This window comes from Arachis ipaensis, chromosome B1, assembly GCF_059453495.1.
Source record: "Arachis ipaensis isolate K30076 ecotype BB chromosome B1, ASM5945349v1, whole genome shotgun sequence".
NCBI lineage: Eukaryota > Viridiplantae > Streptophyta > Magnoliopsida > Fabales > Fabaceae > Arachis > Arachis ipaensis.
This window is the reverse complement of record NC_142436.1, coordinates 15,159,103-15,183,273: the sequence shown is the minus strand read 5'-3', so window position 1 is coordinate 15,183,273 and position 24,171 is coordinate 15,159,103. Positions and strand designations below refer to the sequence as shown.

Genomic DNA, 24,171 nt, shown 5'->3' with positions numbered 1-24,171 from the left:
TGATAAACATTTAATCAGTAACAAAAGCATTTCTGCATGCAAAAGGACTCAATTGAACACACTAACAATCAAGTAAATCAAAATGACCAACTCCACTAAACTGAATGAAAATAAGAACATATTTCCATTCCTATACCCTAGTTACGCAAAAAAAATTTTGATTCATAATAAGTCGATCTTCTAAACGAAGCAACTCAATCCAGTAAACCTAAAATGCAACGAGGAGAAACGCAAGATTGCGAGATTTTAAATGAACAGTAGTTTTTATCATACCTTTCGCAGTCTCTATTTTTGTTTTTGTTTTCGTTTGTTTGTTTTTTCTTCTTCCTTTTGAAATCTTCTTGCGATTCTTCTCCAGTAGTGGTTTTCGCAGAGAATACGAGTGAAGTTTGAGAGATTTTGAGAGTGGTTCGAAGTTCTCCAGTAGCGGTTTCAAGGTTGAAAAAGGAACGTTTTTCATAATGAAGCGCGAATGAATGTTAAACGTTTTGGGGGGTTTGGACGCGTGTAATACACACTCATTTAATGGTATTGGGTTTTTTGTTTTTGTGTTGGGCCAGCTTTGATGGACTTGGATACAAAATTATATGGATGTGTAGCATGACTGATACATAAATGGTAGAATAATTACTTAAATAAACAACATACCACATATCGGGTATTGTGAGCCCAACGCGAATATGGGCGTATCCCGGATACTGAGAACCCAGGATATGACGCGTGGAGGATTTGACGTATCCAAGGTGTACCCGAGATATGTTATAGGCCGAGAAATAGGTACTGAGCACTCCAGATGCGTTCAAAAACTAATTTGGATCACAACACTCGAGATACGAACAAAAATAGGAATTAGAGTCGCAACACTCGAGATACGTACAGATACAATTTTACTTAAATTTTAAATTAGACTAAATTCAAAAATAATTTTAAGTTTTTAAATAAAAATTAATTAAATTGACAAATAAAAATTAAATAAATATTATTTAAATCGTAATAAATTATACTAATGTTAATATTTTAGTAGACAATTAAAATTTAAATATTAATCCACTTTTACTCTAAAGTATTGACCGCTAAAATTAAAATAAAATTAATAACCACTTCTAATAACTACTTCTCTTTCAAATTTGTTCATAATATCATGTAATCAGTTTGACTAAAAACAAAAAAAAAAAACAACTTTGCGTGCTTCATTTCACAATAAACGTTACTTAATTACTTTTTTCTTGTTCGTCAAAATTGGTTAACTTTGTTTTAATTAATCAGATGAGATAATTAAATGATTTAATTAAATGATACAATAACCAATAATTTTTGTAGTTAATATATTTACAGAAAAATAAAATAAGAATTATTGTTTATTAGAAATGTTTGCGATGCAATTTAAACTATATCTCAGAATGTTGTGATGTAATTTTCACATTTGAGCGTATCTTGAGTACTGAGATCTTAATCAGCTTTTAAACATATCTTGAGTGTTCAGTATCCATTTTTCTACATAAAATATATTCCAGATATACTCAATACACCGAGATATAACTATAATTTAGTTATCTTTACAGTACCTGAGATGTGATACATTGTGTATTTAATAAATAAATGCTTTATATTTTATGTATTTTCGTAATTTTTATATTTATTTAATTTAAATATAAAAATTTGTTATTATTGAAATTTTTTAATAAATAAAATAAATATAAAATTTAAGTATAGAAAAATTACGTTTTAAAATTTGATTTCTCATCTTTTATTGTTGTTATTGGATTTTCAATGATGTTTTCAAACCATGTGGAGAATTTATGTGTTTTTTTCATGTAGAGAATATAAATTTAAGAGTCAGATTTGTGACTATTAAAAAAAATTTTAAATATCCAAATTTGAGGGTTAGATTTAAATTTTTTTTATTTTGTTTTTAAATATACAAATCTGACTTTTAGATTTGTGTTTTAATATTAAAAAAATTTTAAATGTGCAAATCGGACCCTCCGATTTGCTTTACAGTAGAAAAAAATTTATTTCAACATAAATCGGACCCTCTAATTTATACATTATGAAATTTGATTCTCAAATTTCTCTACTTCTCCAAATTTATGGGTCTGATTTGTTACTTAAAATTAAAAAAAAATAAATTCATATAAAAAAAACACACCAATTATTCATTATTGTGAATCACACCTACACAATCTTATTCTATACCTAAAAATATTAGCCTTGATTTCTTACCTAAATGGCAACAACAACAAAATTATTTTCTAAGGTTTTTTTTTTTTTTGTAATGACAACAAGATAAGCAACAAAATTTATTACATGTATCTTATTTATTTATGAGATATTTTTTTACATTTTTTTAGCGTATTTCGTTAATAGTGTAACTGGATACGTTTCTAAATTTTTTTAATTTTCTACCAATGTAATAGGTACTGTCCAAATTTTCTTCCTATAAATTAGTCCATTCACTCTTGAATTAATGCAAATCTCTTATTTTTTTTATTTCCTTATAACAATCTTATAAAATGGTTAGTGGTAATTATATGTTTATGAGTGAACATTTAATTCATTTTTTATCTATTTTAAATTAAGACAAAGTGATTTCTGTCAAAAAAAGACACCCACATCGATTTATATCTGTTTCTAAAATGACGACCCCTCCATTGTATTTCCTAATTAAAGTTGACGGAAAAATTCTATGTGACAGTTGCTGGTGTTGATGTGGACGTTTATCCAAATAAAGTGCCATGTTGGATTAGGAAGAATAGACAGGGATCGATTTGTTCCCCCACCTCCTCCAAAAATGATGTCGCTTTTTGAGTTAAAGAAGAACCAAAACTTAATTTGGATGATTTTCTGCACTCCTAACCTCTCCCCACTCACTCATATTCGAAACAACAAGAAACAAATCTTAGGGCACCATGATTGAGAGTAGAGAACGTTGTTTATCCTTGAGCTTGCGAATTGGAGGCAATAATTCGACTTGTAGCATGAACTCTAGTGAGAGTGTTGGAGCTTGGAGAAAGAAGAGATCGGTCTCTCCAAAGTGCTATTTCGAGTCTCATGCTATTCTATTCATGTTTAGGACTAAAAATAATCCAAATAGGTTATTCTTTCGTTACCCTTACTTTAAGGTATGTTCATAGTATTAATATTTTGGTTCTTTCAATTCTGTATTCACTATTAGTCTCACAAAGTTAATTCAAATTGTTGACGCAGAAGCTCATTGTTCATTCTTTGCATAGCTAGATGATTAAGTTTCTTTGTTCAATGAGTATGCTGTGGAAGACAATTTTAAAGGGGGTATTGTCGTAGAAGCAGAATTGATTTGAAGTCCTAAGTGATGCGGTGAATGATAAAGTAAAAGAACTAGAGGATAAGTTGATTAGATTAGAAAATCAATTGGAGAAGAGTAGATTAAAATTGGGTGAAATAGATGCTTGGATTTAGGTTGTGGTTTTTTTGCATTTTTTGTGGGGTTGTGATTGTCTGTTTATTCAGGATAATTTTGTAAGAAACTTGATGAATAATTTTAGTTTATCCAAGAGTTTTGTGTCACAGGATGAAATCATGTATTTTAACATTCTTGAAATTAAATAAAAATGAATTACTATTATCAATGTTCAAAGTTTTTTCTCTGAATTTAATTCAAATTTGTGTAGCAAATATTTGTACATATAGCATGGATTCAACTAATTTTATATAAAACATAGAAGTTCATATATTATATTCATACTAATACTTAATAAGCAATTCATCTGTTCAAAGTTCAGATAGCATAGCAAAGACAATAACATGACCCTAAATAAAAAAATAAATCTGTAAGTTGGAATTATTGTATCATTTCAAATCTTAAAGATGCAAACTAAACAACCAAAATATCAAAACAACAATTTACATTTCTATAACCCTATTAGCATTATCAATGATGCTTAAGAGGCCTAAGTTCTAGAGGCCTGAAGCAGGGTATTGACACAAATTTTAGAAGTTTTGATGTAGTAGTTGAAGTTACAGCAATTATCGTCTCTACAAAAATTGCAACATCTTAGTTTTTTGGAGTTGTCATACGAGCTACTAGTCCAATGCATTGGTTTTATAAGTTGTGAGCCTCATGTTTAGAGCTTGTGAAGGTTGAGATTTAAACCGTAAGATTGATCCTGGTGCTGCTACGAATAAGGGCACAATACATAAAGCTGTGGGCCTAACAATCTGATGCTTCTCTCTAAATGGTCTAGAATTGCCATTGGAGTTTTCTCTTGCAACCTGTTATAAGTTTACTAAATTAATTAACTAAATGTTTCTATAAAATTGATATGTAACAATATACAGCATCAAATAGACTTTTTTAAAAAATAAAAAATGACCTTCTTAGCTTAAAGTATAGATTGTGACAGTTGAATTTCTTCACTCTAAGTTTGGACCACTGCTCCAATTTTCATAGACTTTTTAGGCAGTTTTTTCTTGACTTTTTTGCCTTGGTCTATGACAAATTAATGAGTTACAGAGAGCAGGCAACAAGTTCAGACACACTAATCGGATGATCAAAATAGATATAAATTTTATTTGTTTTCTTATCTCTACTCTTGTTATTCCTTATGTCATTTATCTCAACATCACCCCTCATTACATGTAAGCCAGATTCTAAATCAGGTATCATGCTATCAAACCAAAACATAGTCTTATAATCTGTGTAATCAAGCTCTTTTAATAACGCTTCAAAATCAAATAAGTTCACCAAATCAATGTCTAAAGGTAGCCATTTCTTCACTTTTCCGTCAACATAATTCAATTTATCTTATAAATTTCTCTTAAAATATCCTCTATAATGAAAAACAGGAACTACTTCAAACTCGTCCATCTGCAAATAACTACTCCTAATCAAAATTCACTCTATAACATTTTATCTGAATGTGACAGTGATATAAATCACTCACAGGCAACATTATTTATTTAACAAATTAATTAAACAACTTCAAACTCCATTCACAGAAACAAAATTAAAAAAAAAAACACAATCACTGGATACTCCAACATCATCACTGAACACTCCAACACTAACATGCAATTTGGGAATAGAGATTGAATATTACTAATTTTGGAGATCATAAAGAGGAATGCTAGGGGCCAGCAATTTTTGTGATTTGTAGCCATCAAATAGCCATCAATGATGGTTTTAATGGTGTGAGATTTCATCCAATTGCTCACTTTTCTTTGCTGGTTACATGCTGGCCAGAATTTAACAAAGTAGTTAGCCCCCTAGACTTTTCCGACCATAAAATCTCTCACTAACCTGAATGGCGACAAGAGCTACCTCCACTCCACGACATTAGTGACTCCAGCAATTGTGCAGTTAGAAGCATCGTCTGAGTCCTTATTAGCAGCCTTGTCAGCACGCTTGTCACACCACCACTAGCTACTTTGTCCAATGTTTCTCTTTTTGCGCAAAGAAGATTACAATGGTTTGGTTATTTTGTAAATAAAGGCTTAAGGCTTGGGAGTTACGTGAGTGAGAGCGGCGTTTAGTTCTTTTTTAACTCAAAAACGACGTCATTTTTTGGAGGAAGCAGGGTGATAAATCGACTCCTGTCTATTTCTTCTAATCTAACATGATACTTCATTTTGAATAAACGTCCACATCAATACTGGTAACTACCATATAAGATTCTTCCGTCAATTTTAATCAAGAGATACGATAAAAAGACCGCGATGACTTATTTTAGGGACAGACAGAAAGTTAGTATAGGTGTCTTTTTTTTATAGAAGTGGCCTTGTTCTAATTTAGAATGGACAGAACCAAATGCCTTATAACCAAAATTAAAGTCCAGAAAGACACAACATGTATGTAATTTCGGTTGATCTTGTTGAACTTCTAAACCTCTTGACCAATTTATATGTTGAATGGTTCGATCTTTGGTTTGGCTCTGAAAACCTTACATGTGACCACGTTCTCTCTATGTCTTGTCATGTTGTGTGTTTCTCTAACTAAAGTTACTGAAAATGCATATTTCACTTCTATATATTATATACATCTTAATTAATCACTTCCTCCCCATCCTTATACTATGTGCTTTCTATAACAAAAGTAAACACTTATCTTCACTCAAGCCAGACATTCATGACATATGAGATCCATGAAATCACGACGTGAATCATATATATGGACACCATCACTCATTACATAACAGTTCGCTCAAGAATTTGGTTTTCTCTTCTATCTTTATATTTTATGTTAGAATATAATTAGGATCAATTAGGATCAATTAATATTATTTAGTATATCTGAATATTTATTATAAGAGATTATGTCTTTATTATTACGATTCTTTTATTACCTATAAATACCCTTTTATATTGTATCCTTCTAGATAATTTGAATAGACAACTTGAATACACTCAATAATACACCAATTCTAGTCTCTTGTTTCTAACATGGTATCAGAGTCATGGTATCCTCCTTGAGGAGGATAGGTTGTTTTTCTTCTGATGAAATCACCATATTTTTCTTCTGTACCATTTTTTTTCTTCTCTTTTGGCAATGTTTTTTTCCGGCAGTTTGCCATCTTTTCAGCAGTTTTTCGGCCATTCTTGCGGTAGTTCTGTCTGCATTTCTGTCCGGCAGTTCCGTCTGCTTTTCCGTCCGACAGTTCCGTCTGCTTTCCTGTCCTGCAGTTCCGTCTGCTTTTCCGTTCGGCAGTTTCATTTGCGTTTCCTAACAGTTTCATCTGTGCTTATTTTCGGCAGTTCCATATGCACTTCCTTCAGATAACTGCAGTTCCATCTGCGCTTCTTTCATCCAAGCGACAGTTCCGTCTGCGCTTCCTTCAGACAAGCGGCAGTTCCGTCTGTGCTTCCTTCAGACAAGCGGCAGTTCCGTCTGCGCTTCCTTCCTGCAGTTTCGTCTACACTCGTTTTATCAGTTTATGCAAATTTTTTTTCTTTATTTCGTTGTTTTAAATAAGTTTCAAACTGGGATGTTAGAATATAATTAGGATCAATTAATATTATTTAGTATATCTGAATATTTATTATAAGAGATTATGTTTTTATTATTACGATTCTCTTAGTACCTATAAATACCCTTTTATATTGTATCATTCTAGACAATTTGAATAAACAACTTGAATACATTCAATAATACACAAATCCTTTCTCCAGTTTAGTCTTAAAAATAATTATTAATGCAAAGCTTTGGAACTTGTACAAGTTTGAAGTCCTCTAAGTTTTCTCCAAGTGATATATATAGAGTTAGTATTATTTTTCAGAACAATTCTATTGTACTCTTTGCTTCTCTCTTTGGAGATTCAAGTATTTATCAATTATATTGGGAAAAATTTTTAAAAAAATTAATAATAAGCAGATCATAGAAAGCAGCATGCACGATGCTTGATTCTTTCGTCTAATTTAAGCATACGTCGTATATACGTGCTTTGATTTTGATTGATTTTTATTGACTGTTCCTATGATTTTTTCATTATTATTATAACTATCCATAATACAATTTTTACACCATCAAACTTAATAGGTATGTTTATTTGAGGTGAAAATGAGAAAAAAAAAATAAAAAAATTATTTTTTATTGTTTAGTTAAATAAAAATGTAAAAAAAAAAAGTGAATAGTATAAGAAAAATAAATGAGACCCACTAAAATTTTTTCCGATCCTTTAAACATGGGATAGAAAATGAAAAGAAAATGTATTTAGTATTGATATTCTAATATTATTTTTTTAATATATTTTAAAATATATAAAAATAAAATTATTTTTTCATGTTATATATTATTTATTTTCTTCTCATTTTCTTTTTATCCAAACATATATAACAAAAAATAAAAATCTATTCAATTTTTTTTTCTTTTTTCTACCTTCTAATCAACATTGTCTATGTGTCTCTCACATTCATATAAAACATGATTCATCACTAGATACATCGCTTTAGGGCTTGTTTGGGTGAGCTTCTAAGAAAAGATTTTTTTTCGAGTTATCTTTTTTTAAAAGATCTTATGGAGAAGTAAAAGTAATTTTATGTTTGAATATCTCATGTAAAAAGATTTTTTTATCTATCAATTATGTTTGGGTATAACAATATAAAAGTACTTTTTGTTTATTTATTACATGAAAAACATCTTTTTTCTAAGAAAAAAAGATCTTTTAAAAAAAGATGTAAATTACAGCTTCTCAAAAAAGATATTTTTTTATTTTTCTAATGCTTTTACTTTTACTACTAGAAATTTGCCAAACATACTAAAAAATAAAAAAAATCTTTTTTCATTAAAAAAAGATCTTTTTTAACAAAATAATGGCACCCAAACAAGCACTTAGCCTCTTAGAGTTTCTATTCCCTTTTGGTATTTCTTCCATATTTCTATATTAGCTGAAATGCAAATAGGCGTATTAATAATATAACATAACTGGTACTATTAATAAAACCAAAAGTGATTATTGGAGGAAGGAGGTAATTAAACTAGATAAATTGGATAACAAAATCCATAAGTAGTTGAGCACGTGCCGTCGTGTAACTCACGGCAAAGACTAAGCCATGGCCCTTATTTCTCATACACAAAAGCACATAATGAAACAAAATACAAATTTGAATTAATTAATTAAGCAGATGAGGGTAGAGAGATTTTAGGGTCGAAAAGGGAATCCCCACAATCGACAAAGGAGTAAGTGACATCGAGATGGCCCTGCTGGTATCCTCTGCCATCGGTGTCAATTCTGTTGAACACTCCAACATCCAAATCCAACCCTCCATTGCTGCATTGATCCACAATCCTCACTATTTCGGATGCTTTTGTTGCTGAATTAGTCACCTGCATAAATATTTTAAACCACACTTTTCTTTTAGACAATGAAATGTAACCTTGAAACATGTAGCAGCAACAGCAACAATAATAATAATAATAAAAATGTTAGGTAGGTGAATAACATTTTTTCTTTATATTTATTTTTTATTAGAGTTAATATATTTTACTCTCTGTGTTTTTATTAAAAATGTTTGTTCCTTAACGTTTCCTATAATAATAATAATAACAGTTTTGCTAGAAAATTAACTATTCTTTCAACCGACAATAAATTACAAAACAGTAGATAGTCAAAGGTTAAAAGAGTGTGAAACACAAATACACAATACTAAATTTAATCAAGAATTGATTAAAGAAGTGTGAAGTGTTAATAATAGAATTAGTTATAATGTTGGTTTTCTTTCTCTTATAGGATTAGGTATATATGTGCATAGCCTTCCTAGTGTATCTCTGCTATATAAGGCAGAGCCTTCTTTGTGTATAACACATTTGAATCACACATTAAATAAAAATATATCAGTTTAGTTTCTCTTTTCTCTACGCGTTACAACCCTTCAATTGTTCTTCATCTTTCGTAAAGAGAAATAGAGGATTAATAGTCAAAATAGTTCTTGAGAATAAAATATTTTTTAAATTTATTTTTAAAAGAGTTTTTTAATCAAAGTAATCTTTTAAAGATTATGAATTAATTATATCTATCCTTTAGTTATTCAATTCACAATTTTCGTCAATGATTGATGATATGAAATGTTAACTAATAGCATACATGACACATAACATGTTCAATTAGATATTGACTAAATATGTTTACGAAAATCTATCAATTTAGTTACTAGGTTATATTAAGATTAGGATTTTTGTAATTAGGAAAAATGACTAAATTAATAAATTTTCATAAATATATTTTGTCAATATCCAATTAGACATATAAGGTATTATATATGTTATTAATTAATGTTTTACAACATCAATATTTGAAGAAAATTGTTAATGGAGTGACGAAAGGACAAATATGATTAATTCACAATTTTTGAAGGACTAATTTGATTAAAAAATCTTTTAAGGGTGAATTTAAAAAATGTCTTATCTTTCAAGAATTAATTTGACTATTAACCCGAGTAATAGAAAAATTAAAAAAAAATCAACTAATTATTAGCCGAAAAAAAAGTGAGTTTCTAATCTTTTTCCACACTCAATAATAAATGGTAATATGCTCCAACATATAGAAACTAAAAGGAGACTAATATGTGTATAAAAAAAATATCTTACCTATTATATATTTTTTATATAAATATATATAATTTTATTTATTTTTAATATGTATTTTATATTTTAATATATATTTAATATTAGTGATTAATTTTAATATATAACTAGCATAATTGTATATATAATTGTAAAAAATGTTAGAAGACCATTAAAATTTATTATTTTTAGTTACTAATATTAAAAAATATGAGATAAAATTAAATATGTTGTTGGATTACTAACTTAGTTAAAAAAACTAGCTAAAAGAATTGAGGTAATAACTAAGTGATAGCAAAAATAATAAATTCTAAAGCATTTCTATAAGAAAAATACTAAGAGGCCAATAGATTTTGTGATTTGTAGTCATTCATTAGTCATCGTTAGTATTTTTAATGGTGTGAAATTATATCTAATGGTATAGAATTACTCATTTTTTTTTTTTAGTTAAATACTAACAAGATTTTAATAAAAGTGCTTACGGCTAGATTTTCTCTTTCTATAATTATAAGTTGTAGCATATTGATTAATTGGGTAATTCAATTAAATTTCATATAAGAGCGTACTTACCAAGATGCACCTTCCGCAGGCAGCAGGAAATCCGGGGCTATTTGGGCCGCAAAAAGCTGTCCAGCCATACTTGCTCCGCCACGAGAGAGGCTTATTGGCATCGTAGGTGGAGCAGTATGCACTGACGGCCATCAAGTCCCATCCGTTTTGCTCTGGCAAATAGTAATGATAGGTGGCGCGGACAGGTGTTCCGGGAGTGGGGGTGGGAGGTGTAGGAGTGGGTGTAGGACCGCCCCAACAATTGCTCTGGCAACCAGCATCCGGTGAGCAATAGTCGTAAGTGGTGCCACACCACCCATACTTACTACAGCAGAGGCTGTTTGCACAATGTGCGCCGCCCACTTGGTACCCACATTGCTCACCCGTTGCCATGGTTACCATTAGGCAGAGTGATACTACAATGCACGTTCCAACTCTACCCATATTTCTTCTCCAAATTAACTAACTAAATTACTTGATTGATGTGTTTTTGGTTGATGAGGTTTAATTTGGTTTGGGGTTATTTATATGCATGGCAAAGGGTTGGTCTCTTTTAATTAATTCTTTGCTTCAACATTTTATTAATATTAGTCGCTAGTCGTTATTAGCTAGATAGTACGACAATATGGCCTACATGAGGCTGCTAGATCAAATGATGACAACACATTGATTTGTTTGTTTCCTCTACTATATATATATATATTGGGATCTATTATATGTTGCACATGTAACAAGTGAGATTTTATGAACACTACTTAGCCTAATTTACGAAAAATAATAATACAAATTGACATAAAATAATAACATAATCAATTTATCAAAAGTTTTAGCTGATATTATTGTTGGTTATATCATAGGTGAATTTTTATGATAACAAGGTAGTATAGGAGTTTTGATTTTTAAGTAACAAAGAAATTTTTACATTCCATCTTTTTTAAAACTTTAGCTAAAGTAGACAGGGTTAATCAAATTCATAGTTACAAGAATAAAGTCACTTCTCTTGTAGACGCAAGTTTAATTTATTAAAAATGTTATTTGTACATTAATATAGTATAATGCTAAAAAGACAAAAAAAAAAAAAAAAACAGTTAAAATTTGTCTAATTTAATATTTATTAATTGTCGTAACAATTAATGAATGCTTATCTTTTACTAATCTTCTTTGGTTACCAAATATTTTTATTACAACAATACTAATGCTAGAAACTTATGAGATAAAACGAACCGTTGGATATGTCTAGAAAATCTCTTGATTGGAAAATCAAAACATCCAACGGCGGCTAAAAGTAAAGATTTTATTATGATTAGGGGGCGGCTACATCAAACTGTCAGAGGCTGGTCTTGGATAACTATTATTAATGTCAAGTTGTCAACAAATGCGACAATGGTCATGCTACGTAGTTCTTTAAGAATCCTAAACTTATTAGGATTTTTTATTTAAATAAATTAAAAAAAAAGTTTTATTTATTAAAATAAATAATTATAAAAATAATTACGAAAATACGTAATATATCTTATCTCGTTTACTGTTACGTACTCGATGAGTAAATTTTTTGTCCGAGTTAAATAGTCTGATATTTAGTAACCTTAGTGGTTTAGGGAGAAAGGAGATCGAAAGGGTGGGATATAGGTTGCCAGCATCGTTGGGAAATGGAGTTTTTTGGTTTTTTCTGTTTTACCTCCATGGCGATGAGTATATACGCCTCATATTTGATATCCATGGGAGAATCATGGTGGAACGAGTGATGGAACTTTTTGTGGAGGTTGGTGATGTTGGTGGCAGTAGATCCATCCACTCGACCTTTGTGCAGGATGACCCACCTCTTGCATTGTCACTGATTCATGTTGCTAGTCCAATGGAAGATATGGACGTGGATGATGACGACTCCGACGAAGAGTATGTCACGGATAGCAATGATAGTGATTCTTCTGAAAATGATGAGGAGGAGGAATTTGTACCAGAGACGCTGGTTGAGGTAGCAGTGCGCTATATTTTACCTCCCCTACCCGATTTCGGCGCTATCAGATGTACCAAGTCACTCTCATGCATTAGATTTGGACGCGATGCATTAGAAATCTACGTTCTCCAACATCGGAAAAGACGATTACAACCTAGACGGTGGGGTGGAGTATCGGGTCGGCTGTCGTGCCTCGGTGTGGTGCAGAGTACAGAGAATGGTAGGTCCATGCAAGCACCGCCGAACCCAAGACAGACCACAGCACATCTAAAAGTCGACAAGTAGTGGCAGCCACCGGAGATAGACCAGAGTGTTCCACTTGTCCGTCATTAGGTAACCCCTAATCAATAACATGATGTAATACCTCACATTGTGTCTGGATCAGTTGTGTCGGGCATATGTCGGACTCGCTCCCGAAGCCATGTTAGCTTTAAGGAGAAAGACTCTTTCCTCTACGCTCCCTGCTGCTGAACCACTGGAAGCCTAGCACCAACTAGTCGCTCCACCAACTCCCACGTCTCGATGTCGTACTATCTGTGAAAATCATGGAAGCATTCTCTACTGGCTCCCCGTGTGCACGTAACCCAAGGTGGAACATGTGGGTCTCCGGACGTTAGCGCTCCACGAATGTCATGATCAGTGAGTTGTCAAAGACAAAGTCCCTGAGAGGTACCGTGTCGCCGAAGTCAGCCCCCTCAAATACGGGACGATGGCGTTCAGTAGTGAAAGTGTGTGACTTACTCAGGAGAAAGAAGTAAGCGAGACCTCTGACAAAAAATAAATGATTAGAATTAGAAAAATAACCTTCCAATGAGCATTGACATAACAAACTGATTTAACTATTATATACATTTATTTAACAGAAGTCTACAAATATATAGTAACTGAATTCATTTAAATAAAATCTTTTATGTTAATAATTACTAAATTAATTAATAAACATTTTCTCAATACGTTAATTAAAATAAAAATACTTTCTACGGTCATTAATAATCTAATTAACAACTTTTAGTCAATAAATTAATTTAGATAAAAAAATATTATATAATTATTTATTTAAAAAATAATTTTTACTTGAATAGTTAATAATTAAATTATTAAATTAATAAACATATCAGTCAACAGTTGTTAATATCTAAATTAATTTCAAGAAAACATCTACCACAATATTTAATATCTAAATTAATAATTATATGTTTAATAACTTAATTACAAAAAAAAAATCAGAACCACATTTCTGCAATTGCACCGTATCAATCAACCGTTGTTAACGATATATTTAGCCACCTAAATCTTAAATTGTATTCTAATTTTTGGCAACTATCCTAACCATGACTATACATATATGCGATAACATAAACGTGAAGATAACAAAATTATATAACCGCGAAGTCGATTACCTCGGCAACGTGCCATGTTGCGTTAACGATTGATGTCCGGATCACGCGCGTGCATTTACGCGCGCCATCTTAGTGTTACTCAATAATATAGTCAGAAAATAATAGGAGAGAGAAAAAAAAGTTGTAAAAAGGTTGGAAATGGGACCCGGAACCTCACTGTGAAGGACATGTATATATAGGTCGCACCCAGTTTTATCTCGTTTACGCTGTAAACGAGATATACACGTGTCACTCACTCTCTCTTATCTCATTTACACGGTAAACGAGATAAGACATGCTACGTATTTTTGTAATTATTTTTTAAATTATTTATTTTAGTAAATAAAATATTTTTTATTTATTTAAATAAAAAATCCAAACTTATTAACTTATTATAATATTAAATTTCTTTTTTAGTCATATCCTATCCTTAATTAAATCAATAATAGAAAAGCATAAATTAGTAAAATAGCTAATGATAGAATTATTAGTATTTAGGATAACTCTATGAATTATATTTTAATTTAAGTTTCAAAATATCCATTATCCTAATTTAAATGAATATTTAAAAATAAAAAATTAATTAAAAATAAAATATAACAAACAAAAAGAGTAACTGATCTACTATTTTAATAGTAGTTTTATAGGTCTGTTGTAACTTGTAAGGTTCTCACTATTGTTATTAGCTCCATATATCTGAGCTTATGTTATGATAGATTAATAAAGATAAATATAATCTAAAATTTTTCATTATTAGTCAATATCTAGTGGTTTATTCAAATTTTAAATAGTAGAAAATTTTTATGATCAATACCTAAGAAGAGCATGTTAATCACGAAAACACTGCAAAATGGTGTTTTTAAACTATCAACTCACGTTAATAGATATGAAGTCTTCCTTCTAATACCTTAGAAACAAGTGACATGTTATTAAAGAATTTTAGAAAGGCATTCAAATTAACAAATATATTTTGACTACAAAAAGTAATATGTTAATCAAGCCAAACCCTTTTGAAAAAGTAGTTTATATCTCTCTTCTGCTGCAAGTAGATTCCATATTGTCAAATCTGCATGCATAAATCGTTGTACCAAATAAAAAAAATGTGTATTTCTTACTCATTTAAGCAATTAAGCACATAGTGAAAGAAAATGGATTTTTTGACATTATTAAACCGAAGTTTTACTCGAATATTTTTAACTGTTCATTTTTCTTTAAATTATCATATTTTCTTTCTTTCACTTAATACTATTTTCTAAACTCATAAGAAAAGTCTTAATTGTTTGTAATCTAGGTTGATTTATTGTATATTATACACCAAAATATCAAGTACATATTTGAGTAGTTTCAATTAGAGTAATATCTTAGAACAAGGATCCCAAAACCTATATGTGTATCTCATATAGAAAATATATATTTGGAAAAGTTTAGGGGCAGCAACTTTGTTAAATTCTGGCCAGCATGTAACCAGCAAAGAAAAGTGAGTCATTGGATAAAATCTCACACCAATTTCACACCATTAAAACCATCATTGATAGCTATGTGATAGCTACAAATCACAAAAATTGCTGACCTCCTAGTATTCCTCTATATATTTATACTCATTGCTCTTTAACCCAATAAAATTTATTTTTATTTCGAAAAGACTTGAGGCAATAATATATAAGATTGATAGGATGTATCAGTGATATATATGACTTATTATGAGTCAAGGTTAGTCTGAGAAGATTTAAGATAATTTTTAAAGTTTTTGATTAGTTATGATTTGAGTTAAGCATAATTTGAAAAGTCTTAATTAAGATAAAAATATCTTATAGCACTATTTTAGATAAAATAGCAAAAACCTCAATGATTGTTGAGTACTAAAAGTATGCAAGTAATAAAATGGTATTTGGTGTTCGCTTAACTTTTTACAAGCATGTAATAATTTTCCTGTTGCTGTCATTGGAGGATCGAATATATTCAGTTTTCTTATCTTGATTTGACCAAAATGTGTACTTAGGTATGGAATAGTCAAGAGATTATTGACAAGGAGGTTGATGACTCTTATTTATATGACTTTTTCTCCCTTTATGATTCTTTTTCTAATATTAAAATTGAAAATTGGGCTGCTTATTTTCATGTAATGACAAGTCCGCATTCTTGTGGTATAGAAATCATGTTGGTAATGCTCTCCACTTCTTGCATTTGGTGTTGTTTGATTGACCCAAATAACAATACACTTCACGTATTTTTTAATGATAACTCAATCATTCAAATGTAATGTGACTTTTATATTTTTAATCGAAGTCATTTTGATGTAACTTTTTCTATTTATAATTATTTTAGGTACAATTTCAAATTGACGTAAACATTCAACTTTTATTATCTCGTGATTAGTCATGGTTGTTCCTATCACGAAAAGATTATCTTTTAGAATATCTAGAATTAGGATCATATTTTTCAATATAACGATTCACTCACCAATTATAAGATAAAAAGTATGAATATCTAAGTGTCATCTCTATTAAAGTTGTTACCAAAGTCAATTGACTTTTGATTACTCCAACTTTAGATACGTGATAAAATTTAGTGACCTGCAAAAGAGATTCGACAATCGAATTGTATGCACCCGATAGATTCATGTAAACACACATCAAAGTTTATACACCCTACAAAATATGAACAAATAATAACTCAAGTTATCTCAATTAATTAATCATATATAAATTAAAACACTTAAACTAACATGAACATTAAAAAAACTAATTTAACCTCTATACTAAACTAACTAATTATATAATTAATAAAATTATTCATTAAATTAATTTTAACTTAATTATCATTATAACTAATTTTGTTGCACATACATACACCAAAGTAAAATAATTATTTATATTTTAACATAAAACCTAAATAATAATTATTTTTATTAGCTTAATTATTAATATTATGGCAATAATTAGTTCTAATCTCTAACAAATAACATTAAAATAACTATAAAAATATAACTATTTATTTTTATTAGCATTTTAACTTTATCATTAATCTTAACATTATCAAAAAGTTAAAATTCAGATTACTATCTATTCTATTACATGCAAGTATGGTTAATAAATTAAACTAACAATTCTAATTTATATTCTCATACAATCTAAAATAATTAATCAAGTTATCCACAAATCCTAAATTAAACTCTATTAATCAATTTAGCAACAAGGCGTAATTAAATTGTTATGGCACTAACACTAAACAAAAACTAACAAATATTCTAATATAAAATATTACTAGTAAAAATAAGCAATAAACTTAATTCTGACTCTCATCGTACTCTAACAAATACAATTAATAAAATTATAAAATAATTCTAAATTCACATTATGTAATGGTTATCTCTACATGCACAGATTATTATTATTAATATAAACTAACTATATATAACTAATTTTATATCTACACAAAACATATTTTAATATTACTATTTAATCTATATATTTAATATTTATACTGAAAAAATTTAAAATAAATATTTACATAATTAGATTGACTGAGATAATTAATAATATAAAATTTAGGATGATCGATGAATTTCTTTAATTTTTTTTTCTTCTTAAACGTTGTGAATTTGGTTAAGTGAGAATTTGAATTCAGGTTTTACGAAGGTTGTTGAGATGAGAATTTTGCAGAGTGAGAGGGATCATTGACTAGGGATAGAAGAAAGAGAGGAGTCTTGCACCCCACGAGAACAGGTTGCATGCACGATAGTTGTACTTTACTATAAATTTGAGACTCAGATTATAACAACTCAAGTTTTTGAAAATTAAATAATGGATGATTTACGATTTATTATATCTGTTAATAATTTTATTTAATAAAAATTATTTTTTTAAAATAATTAAATTAAATTTTATGATATTTTAAATTTAAAATTTATTAAAATTTTTAAATAATTTTTACTATAACAAAATATTTTAAAAAATAAATTAAAAAATTATTATCATTATTATTATTATCATTATTAAATGGAACTAAGGGAAAAAAAAGTTAAACGTGAATTTTTATATAATAATAATAATAATAATAATAATAATAATAATAATATGAGGACACATAATCTAATTATGCATGCATATTATTATCATTAAGAAAACTGTACTGGATGCCTCAGGTACGGGTTGAGAGATGGATCAGAAATTTGCAGGTCGAGACAGATGCTGGATTATTTGACTGGAGTAATGGGGGGTGGTACCTGTAAAGACATCCCGACGCTCAAGTCAGAATGGATCTAAGAGGTAGAAGGTGTGAGGAATGAATGAATACCTGGAGGGACCTGGATCCTCTATTTATCGGTGATGGTAGCTATCTTATCTTATCTTGTTTGGCTAAGATAAATGAGACGTTTGAATTCGAAAGTTGGTTAGGAGCTCTAGTAGGCTGGTTCCGGGCCTTCTAGAAGGGCGAAGCGGGTCGGACCCGGGTAACTGGGTTTGGAGACCATTCCGGGCATAGGATCCGTGGGCCGGATCCGTAACAGTTGCCCCCGGAGCGAGAGAGTGAGGGTGCTCGGTCTCATCGCTGGAGGAACCTTTTCCTCGCTGTTTGTGGTTTGGCAAGGAGATCATTATTTGGTTTTTCCGATCGAGGTCAAGGATTTGGGGAGTTCCTGGCCATTTCATGGTCAAGCGAGGAGCACGTTGTTTGGGCGTCTCATCACATGCCGGGTTTGATGACCGTTCCGAAGAAGGGTCCGGAGATCGGATCTGGAACAGTTGCTCCCGGAGCATGAGAGTATGCTTTCTTGGTCTCAATGCTAAGTCGTTGGGGAGTCCGATTCTCTGTAGTTTGGGAGACTGTGAGGGGCTTGGAAAGGGCGTGACATCATCCTGCATCAATTGGTAGGATGTTGGTCAGTCTGGCTTTCCACGAGTTGGATGACCGTCAGCTCATGCTTGTTTTGTGGGGCCTTTTTTGGGCCGTTATTGTGAACTTATTTTAGGCCTCTTGGTGGGCCGATTTCAAGACTTTATTTATTTAGCTTATTTGGATTTCCGTTTTGTTGGCTTTGCGGGTGATCGATTCACGAGTCACTATTTTTGTTATTTGGATATCTGTTTTGTTATTTGGATATCTGTTTTATTGGCTTCGAGGTGATCGATTCCCGGGTAGCCGTTCACTTATTTGGATATCCGTTTTGTTATTTGGATATCCGTTTTGTTGGCCTCGAGGTAATTGATTCCCGTGTAGCCGTTTACTTATTTAGATATCCGTTTTGTTATTTGGATATCCGTTTTATTGGCTTCGGGGTGATCAATTCCCGGGTAGCCATTTACCTATTTGGATATCCGTTTTGTTATTTGGATATCCATTTTGTTGGCCTCGGGGTGATCGATTCCCGTGTAGCCGTTTACTTATTTGGATATCCGTTTTATTGGCTTCGAGGTGATCAATTCCTGGGTAGCCGTTCACTTATTTGGATATCCGTTTTGTTATTTGGATATCCATTTTATTGGCTTCGAGGTGATCGATTCCTGGGTAGCCGTTTACTTATTTGGATATCCATTTTCTTATTTGGATATCCGTTTTGTTGGCCTCGGGGTAATCAATTCCCGTGTAGCCGTTTACTTATTTGGATATCCATTTTCTTATTTAGATATCCGTTTTGTTGGCTTCGGGGTGATCGATCCTCGGGGGTAGCCGCATTTGGTTTGTGTCGTTGGACGGGGCAATGCTTTTGAAAAAATGAATTTCATTTGTGGTTTGGGCCTCGTTAAAACCTCCCGATGTGGGTAGGAAAGAATGCCCAGTAAGAAAATATACGATTAAACAACTTAAGCAATAAATGCAAGTGAAAAAGGCAAAATATAAAGGGTAAAGAGATAGTCTTAAATGACCTCAATCTTGTTGTTTTGGAAGGATGTTTCTACATATAGTAGCGCCGTAAGTTGGTGGAATTTCAGGATCTTGGGAGCTTGGTCCTGTCTAGTCTTTCGAGCTTGTAGGCTCCTTTTTCGATTGCCGTCTTGATTTGGTAGGGACCCTCCCAGTTAGGCGTGAGCTTCCCTTCTCTGGGAGTGGGTGGACCGATGTTATTTTGTCGTAAGACGAGGTCTCCTGGTCCAAAGTCTCGTTGTACCATGCTGTCATTGTACCTTAGGCTTATTCTCTGTTTGAGGGCTAGCTCCCGTAGGTGTGCTATGCTCCTGACCTTGTCTACAAGGTCCCACTCTGCTTCTTTGTCATTTTCTCCCATGGTTCTGCATGGACTTTGGTCTTGGCGTGCATCGAGGTCGGCGAGGAAGATGCCTGTCGCGTCTCGGGATCTCTTGCGGAGGGCTGAGCTGGTGTTCTCACATTCTACTGCGACTTCCCGGTCCCCGTGTATTATTTTGATAGTGCCATTATCGGCCTGAGACTTCATGATTAGGATCTTGGTGAAGATGACGGTGGATAGGTTGTTGATAATCTTTTTTCCGAGGATGATGTTGTAGGCAGTGGAGTCCTTGAGGACCACAGACTCGGAGAGGATCGTCTTCCTCTGGCTTCTGGTTTCGATGGTTAGTGGTAACACTATGGAATCATCCAATTTGAGAAACCTGTCTCCGAGTCCGGTAACCCAGTTGTGGTGGGTTTGCAGATTTTCGTTTCAAAGACCCAGCTTTTCGAAGGCTACTCTAAAGAGGATGTTGGAATCAGCTCTGGTGTCGACCAGTATTCTTTTCGCAAGTCTGGTTCCGACTTTTGCCGAGATGACGAATGGGGTGTCTTTCGCCGAAGTGCCGTGTTGGCAGTCATCGTGAAAAAATGTGATTGCTGCTAGAACCAAGGAGATTGGTGCTTGGTTTCTTACGGCTAGGACTTTGAGATCCTTTTTTATTGCTGATTTTGACTTTTTCAGCGCGTCCTTTCCAATGATGACATTTACGATTATGGTGGGGTCGGTTTTCGGACTTTCTTGGGATGCCTATCATATCGTCTTCGAGTTGCGTCCTTCACGTTCTTGTGATCTTTCTCTTTCAGTTCTTTGAGGTTCTCAAATGATTTTGATAAACTTGGGGAGTTTGCCATTCGAATGTCTTATTCGAGGGCGTCTTTTAGGTCGAAGCAATCTTGGATTTTATGCACATATCATCGGTGGTAGTTGTAGCTTGTTGCCACCTGTCCGTTACTTTAGCTGTCGCGCTTTCGTAAGGATGCCTCGTTCTGCTATTTGGTGGCAGATGTCAGTGATGGGCATGGGTAGGGGGTGTAGTTCGAGAACTTTCCAACCCTGGGTGGTCGGTCGGCATTCACGGGTTTGAGGTGGTCTTTTGGTGTATCTCTTGGTGGTGGGTTACTACGAGGTGCCGTGTTACCGTGCTGCCATTTGTTGGCGGCCACGACTTGGCTTACCTCTTCGTCGTTTATGTATTCCCTTGTGATGCTTTGAATTTCATGCGTGGTCCAAACTAGTTTGGTGGTGAGGTGTTTCTGGAAGTCTTCATTTATGAGGCCGTTGGTTAGACAGAGATTGACGACCGAGTCCGTGAGTTTGTCGGCCATTAGGCACTCATCATTAAACATATCGAGGTATTTTCTTGTGGATTCCTCTTCTATTTGGGTGATTCTGAGCAACATGATGGGGTGTTTTGCTTTGGTGATCCTGGTGGTGCACTGGGCCATGATTTTTCTGGAGATGTCATGAAAGCTAGCTATGGAGCCATTTGGAAGGGTGTTGAACCATTTGATTGCGGGGCCGGCTAAGGTTATCGAGAAGGCCTTACACCGGACCATGTCGGCGGCTCCTTCTAGGTTCATCCTGCCCTCGAAGGCCGTTAGGTGTTCTTGGGGATCTTTGGTCCCGTCGTATTTCATGTCAGTGGGCTTGTTGAAGTCCTTCAGCAGTTTGGCTCTCAAGGATTTTTCTGTGAACGGGATGGCTTCCATTATCACGTGCATGTTTCCTGCTCGTTTGGCCTCCCGATGGTGCCGTCAGTCGTCTTCTCCGCGTCGGTGTTTCGGGTCTAGGAAAATGCTGTGGTCGTGCCATTTGCTGTGTCGTTGCTCAGGCGGCCTGGTGTTCCTGGTATTGCAGTGAGATCAGGTCCTGGAGGTCACTTGGCTTACGTGCTCCGGGTGGTACCATTCTTTGGGTGTAACTCGGCCTTTGAGGTTTTGCACCCTGAGGTACAGCTGTTGGATTATCTGGATCGCCTTTTCTCCCAGGCCATCGGGTGGCCAGGCTTCAGTAGGAGGATGGTTGTCTTCTCTTGGTTATTGCTAGGTTGGGGTTGGTTGGCGATGTGCCGCGCTTGTTATCCTCCCGTGGGTGGGAGGAGTGTTATCTTGGAGTTCGGGAGTTGGGCTTTGTGGGTTTGAGTTGGGGTGTTGGCTGGAGGATTGCTCCTCAAGGTTCTCCGTCATGCCGCCACGATTTGGCAATCCCCCGCATCTATGCAAGAACCTTGAGAACTTTCTTGATCTCATGGCTCCTGAGAGGTCTGAGCTTGGCCACGGTGGTGACGTTAAGGAGGTCGTTCATGATGAGCTTCCTTATGAATTTTCAGTAAGGTCCGAAGGGGGGATCATGGCGACAGAGTTGTCAAAGGTGAGGTGGCGGATGGCACAGGTTTGGAACCTGGTGTTGAAGGAGGTGACCTCGTGGGTTTGGAGGGAGAGCTTGAAGAGTTCAAAAGAAGAAGCAACCACGGTGGGCATGGAGCCGAAGTAGAGGGAGAAGATGGAGCCATGGCGCTTGGAGAGACGGATGAGGGAGTGGTGAATGAGAGGGTCCAAGAGGTGGAGGTGTCCCACTAAAGGGAGGTGAGACTTTGGGCTCAGAGGATTTGGAATTTCACCGTTGGAGGAGGGCGAAGGTGCATAAAGAGTGTTATCACTAAGAAGGTGATTGCAAGTATCATTGTTCCTTTGGGATTTCGCCGTTGGAATAGGGCGAAGGTGTGTTATCACTGCAAAGGTGATGCAAGTTAAAGAAACATTATTCCTTTTTGCTCTCAGTTACAAGCAAGAAATCAAGTGAGTGAATTTGAGGATTGCTCTTCTGGGTTATCCGCCATGCCGCCACGACGTTGCGAATTCCCCACAGACGATGCCAATGTACTGGATGCCTCCGGTACGGGTTGAGAGATGGATCAGGAACTTGCAGGTCGAAGCGAATGCCGAATTATTTGACTGGAGTAATGGGGGGTGGTACCTGTAAAGACACTCCGACGCTCAAGTCAGAATAGATCTAAAAGGTAGAAGGTGTGAGGAATGAATGAATACCTGGAGGGACCTGGGTCCTCTATTTATAGGTGATGGTAGCTATCTTATCTTATCTTGTTTGGCTAAGATAAGTGAGACGTTTGAATTCGAAAGTTGGTTAGGAACTCTAGTGGGCTGGTTCCAGATCTTCTAGAAGGACGAAGCGGGTCGGACCCGGATAACCAGGTTCGGAGACCATTCCGGACGTAGGATCCGTGGGCCGAATCCGTAACAAAAAAAAAAAAAAACAAGCAAAGCCAAATGTGGCTTATGCATGCATACATAAATATATATAACTATGACAGCTAATGAAAGCTTATCACCACAAATTTTTATCCATTACCATCATTACTAATCATGTTCACTTTGCATTACTCTCATTTTCTTTCATTCACCACCGAACCATTAAGAAAAATAAAGGAAGAGAGTGAATCGAGGGTGACGAGAAACCATGGAACCTTAACCCTTTTGAGCTCAATTTCTTGAGCTCCGTAATTCCAATAAAAAATCTAATCCGATAAAAGTGTTTGTATCTTTCTCCTCTACACTTTGGCATCACTTTTGTTCGGTAGAAACTGACGGTAACGTAGCTCCCCTTTCCATTGAGTTCAACCAATTGGAGTTTTAGGAGGCACAAACGATTTATGACGCTTTCCTCTTCAGCAGCTCGGTCAGAAAGCTTCTCCAGAATTTTCGTTGATTTTGATTTCATACGAAAGTAGGGGATTTTATTTTAAAATTAATAGTTTTCAATTTAATAATGCCCAAAAGTATAGTAAATAATTGCAAATATGTTAGTAATTATGTTGTTATTGAGTTTAGATTTTTGGTGTTTGTGACTGAGTTTTTGGTTATGAGAGTGAATGGAAATTGATTTCTTAATTAGAAGTAGTAAATTTGAGAATTTATAAATGATTTTACAAGAATTGGAATCATATGCTGATTATTGAGAACCTTATGTTTGAAAAGTGCTGATAGAAGACTGGTAAACTGTCGAGAAGTTATGGAAGTGAGGGAGCCCGTAAGCGTGGTGAAGT

The 24,171-nt window shown here is 33.5% G+C and overlaps 1 protein-coding gene and 1 pseudogene across 1 annotated transcript; both read right to left on the bottom strand.

Moving 5' to 3' along the window:
- Window positions 1-8,423: 8,423 nt before the first annotated feature.
- Window positions 8,424-11,090, bottom strand: LOC107625869 (barwin). The gene is made up of 2 exons (XM_016328607.3): window positions 10,604-11,090; window positions 8,424-8,797 (listed from the first exon to the last, which is right to left on the bottom strand). The coding sequence occupies exons 1-2, from the start codon at window positions 11,024-11,026 to the stop codon at window positions 8,588-8,590; spliced, it is 633 nt and encodes a 210-aa protein (XP_016184093.1). The 5' UTR covers window positions 11,027-11,090; the 3' UTR covers window positions 8,424-8,587.
- An 11,232-nt stretch (window positions 11,091-22,322) lies between these two features.
- Window positions 22,323-23,493, bottom strand: LOC148575799 (2-hydroxyisoflavanone synthase pseudogene; annotated as a pseudogene).
- Between the last annotated feature and the right edge of the window lie 678 nt (window positions 23,494-24,171).

Excerpts from the sequence above, each read along its gene's own strand:
- LOC107625869 (XM_016328607.3), bottom strand. The coding sequence starts at position 11,026 with ATGGGTAGAGTTGGAACGTGCATTGTAGTATCACTCTGCCTAATGGTA. Across the intron at positions 8,798-10,603 it reads CCTGCGGAAGGTGCATCTTG|GTGACTAATTCAGCAACAAA; the intron begins GTAAGTACGCTC and ends ATATTTATGCAG.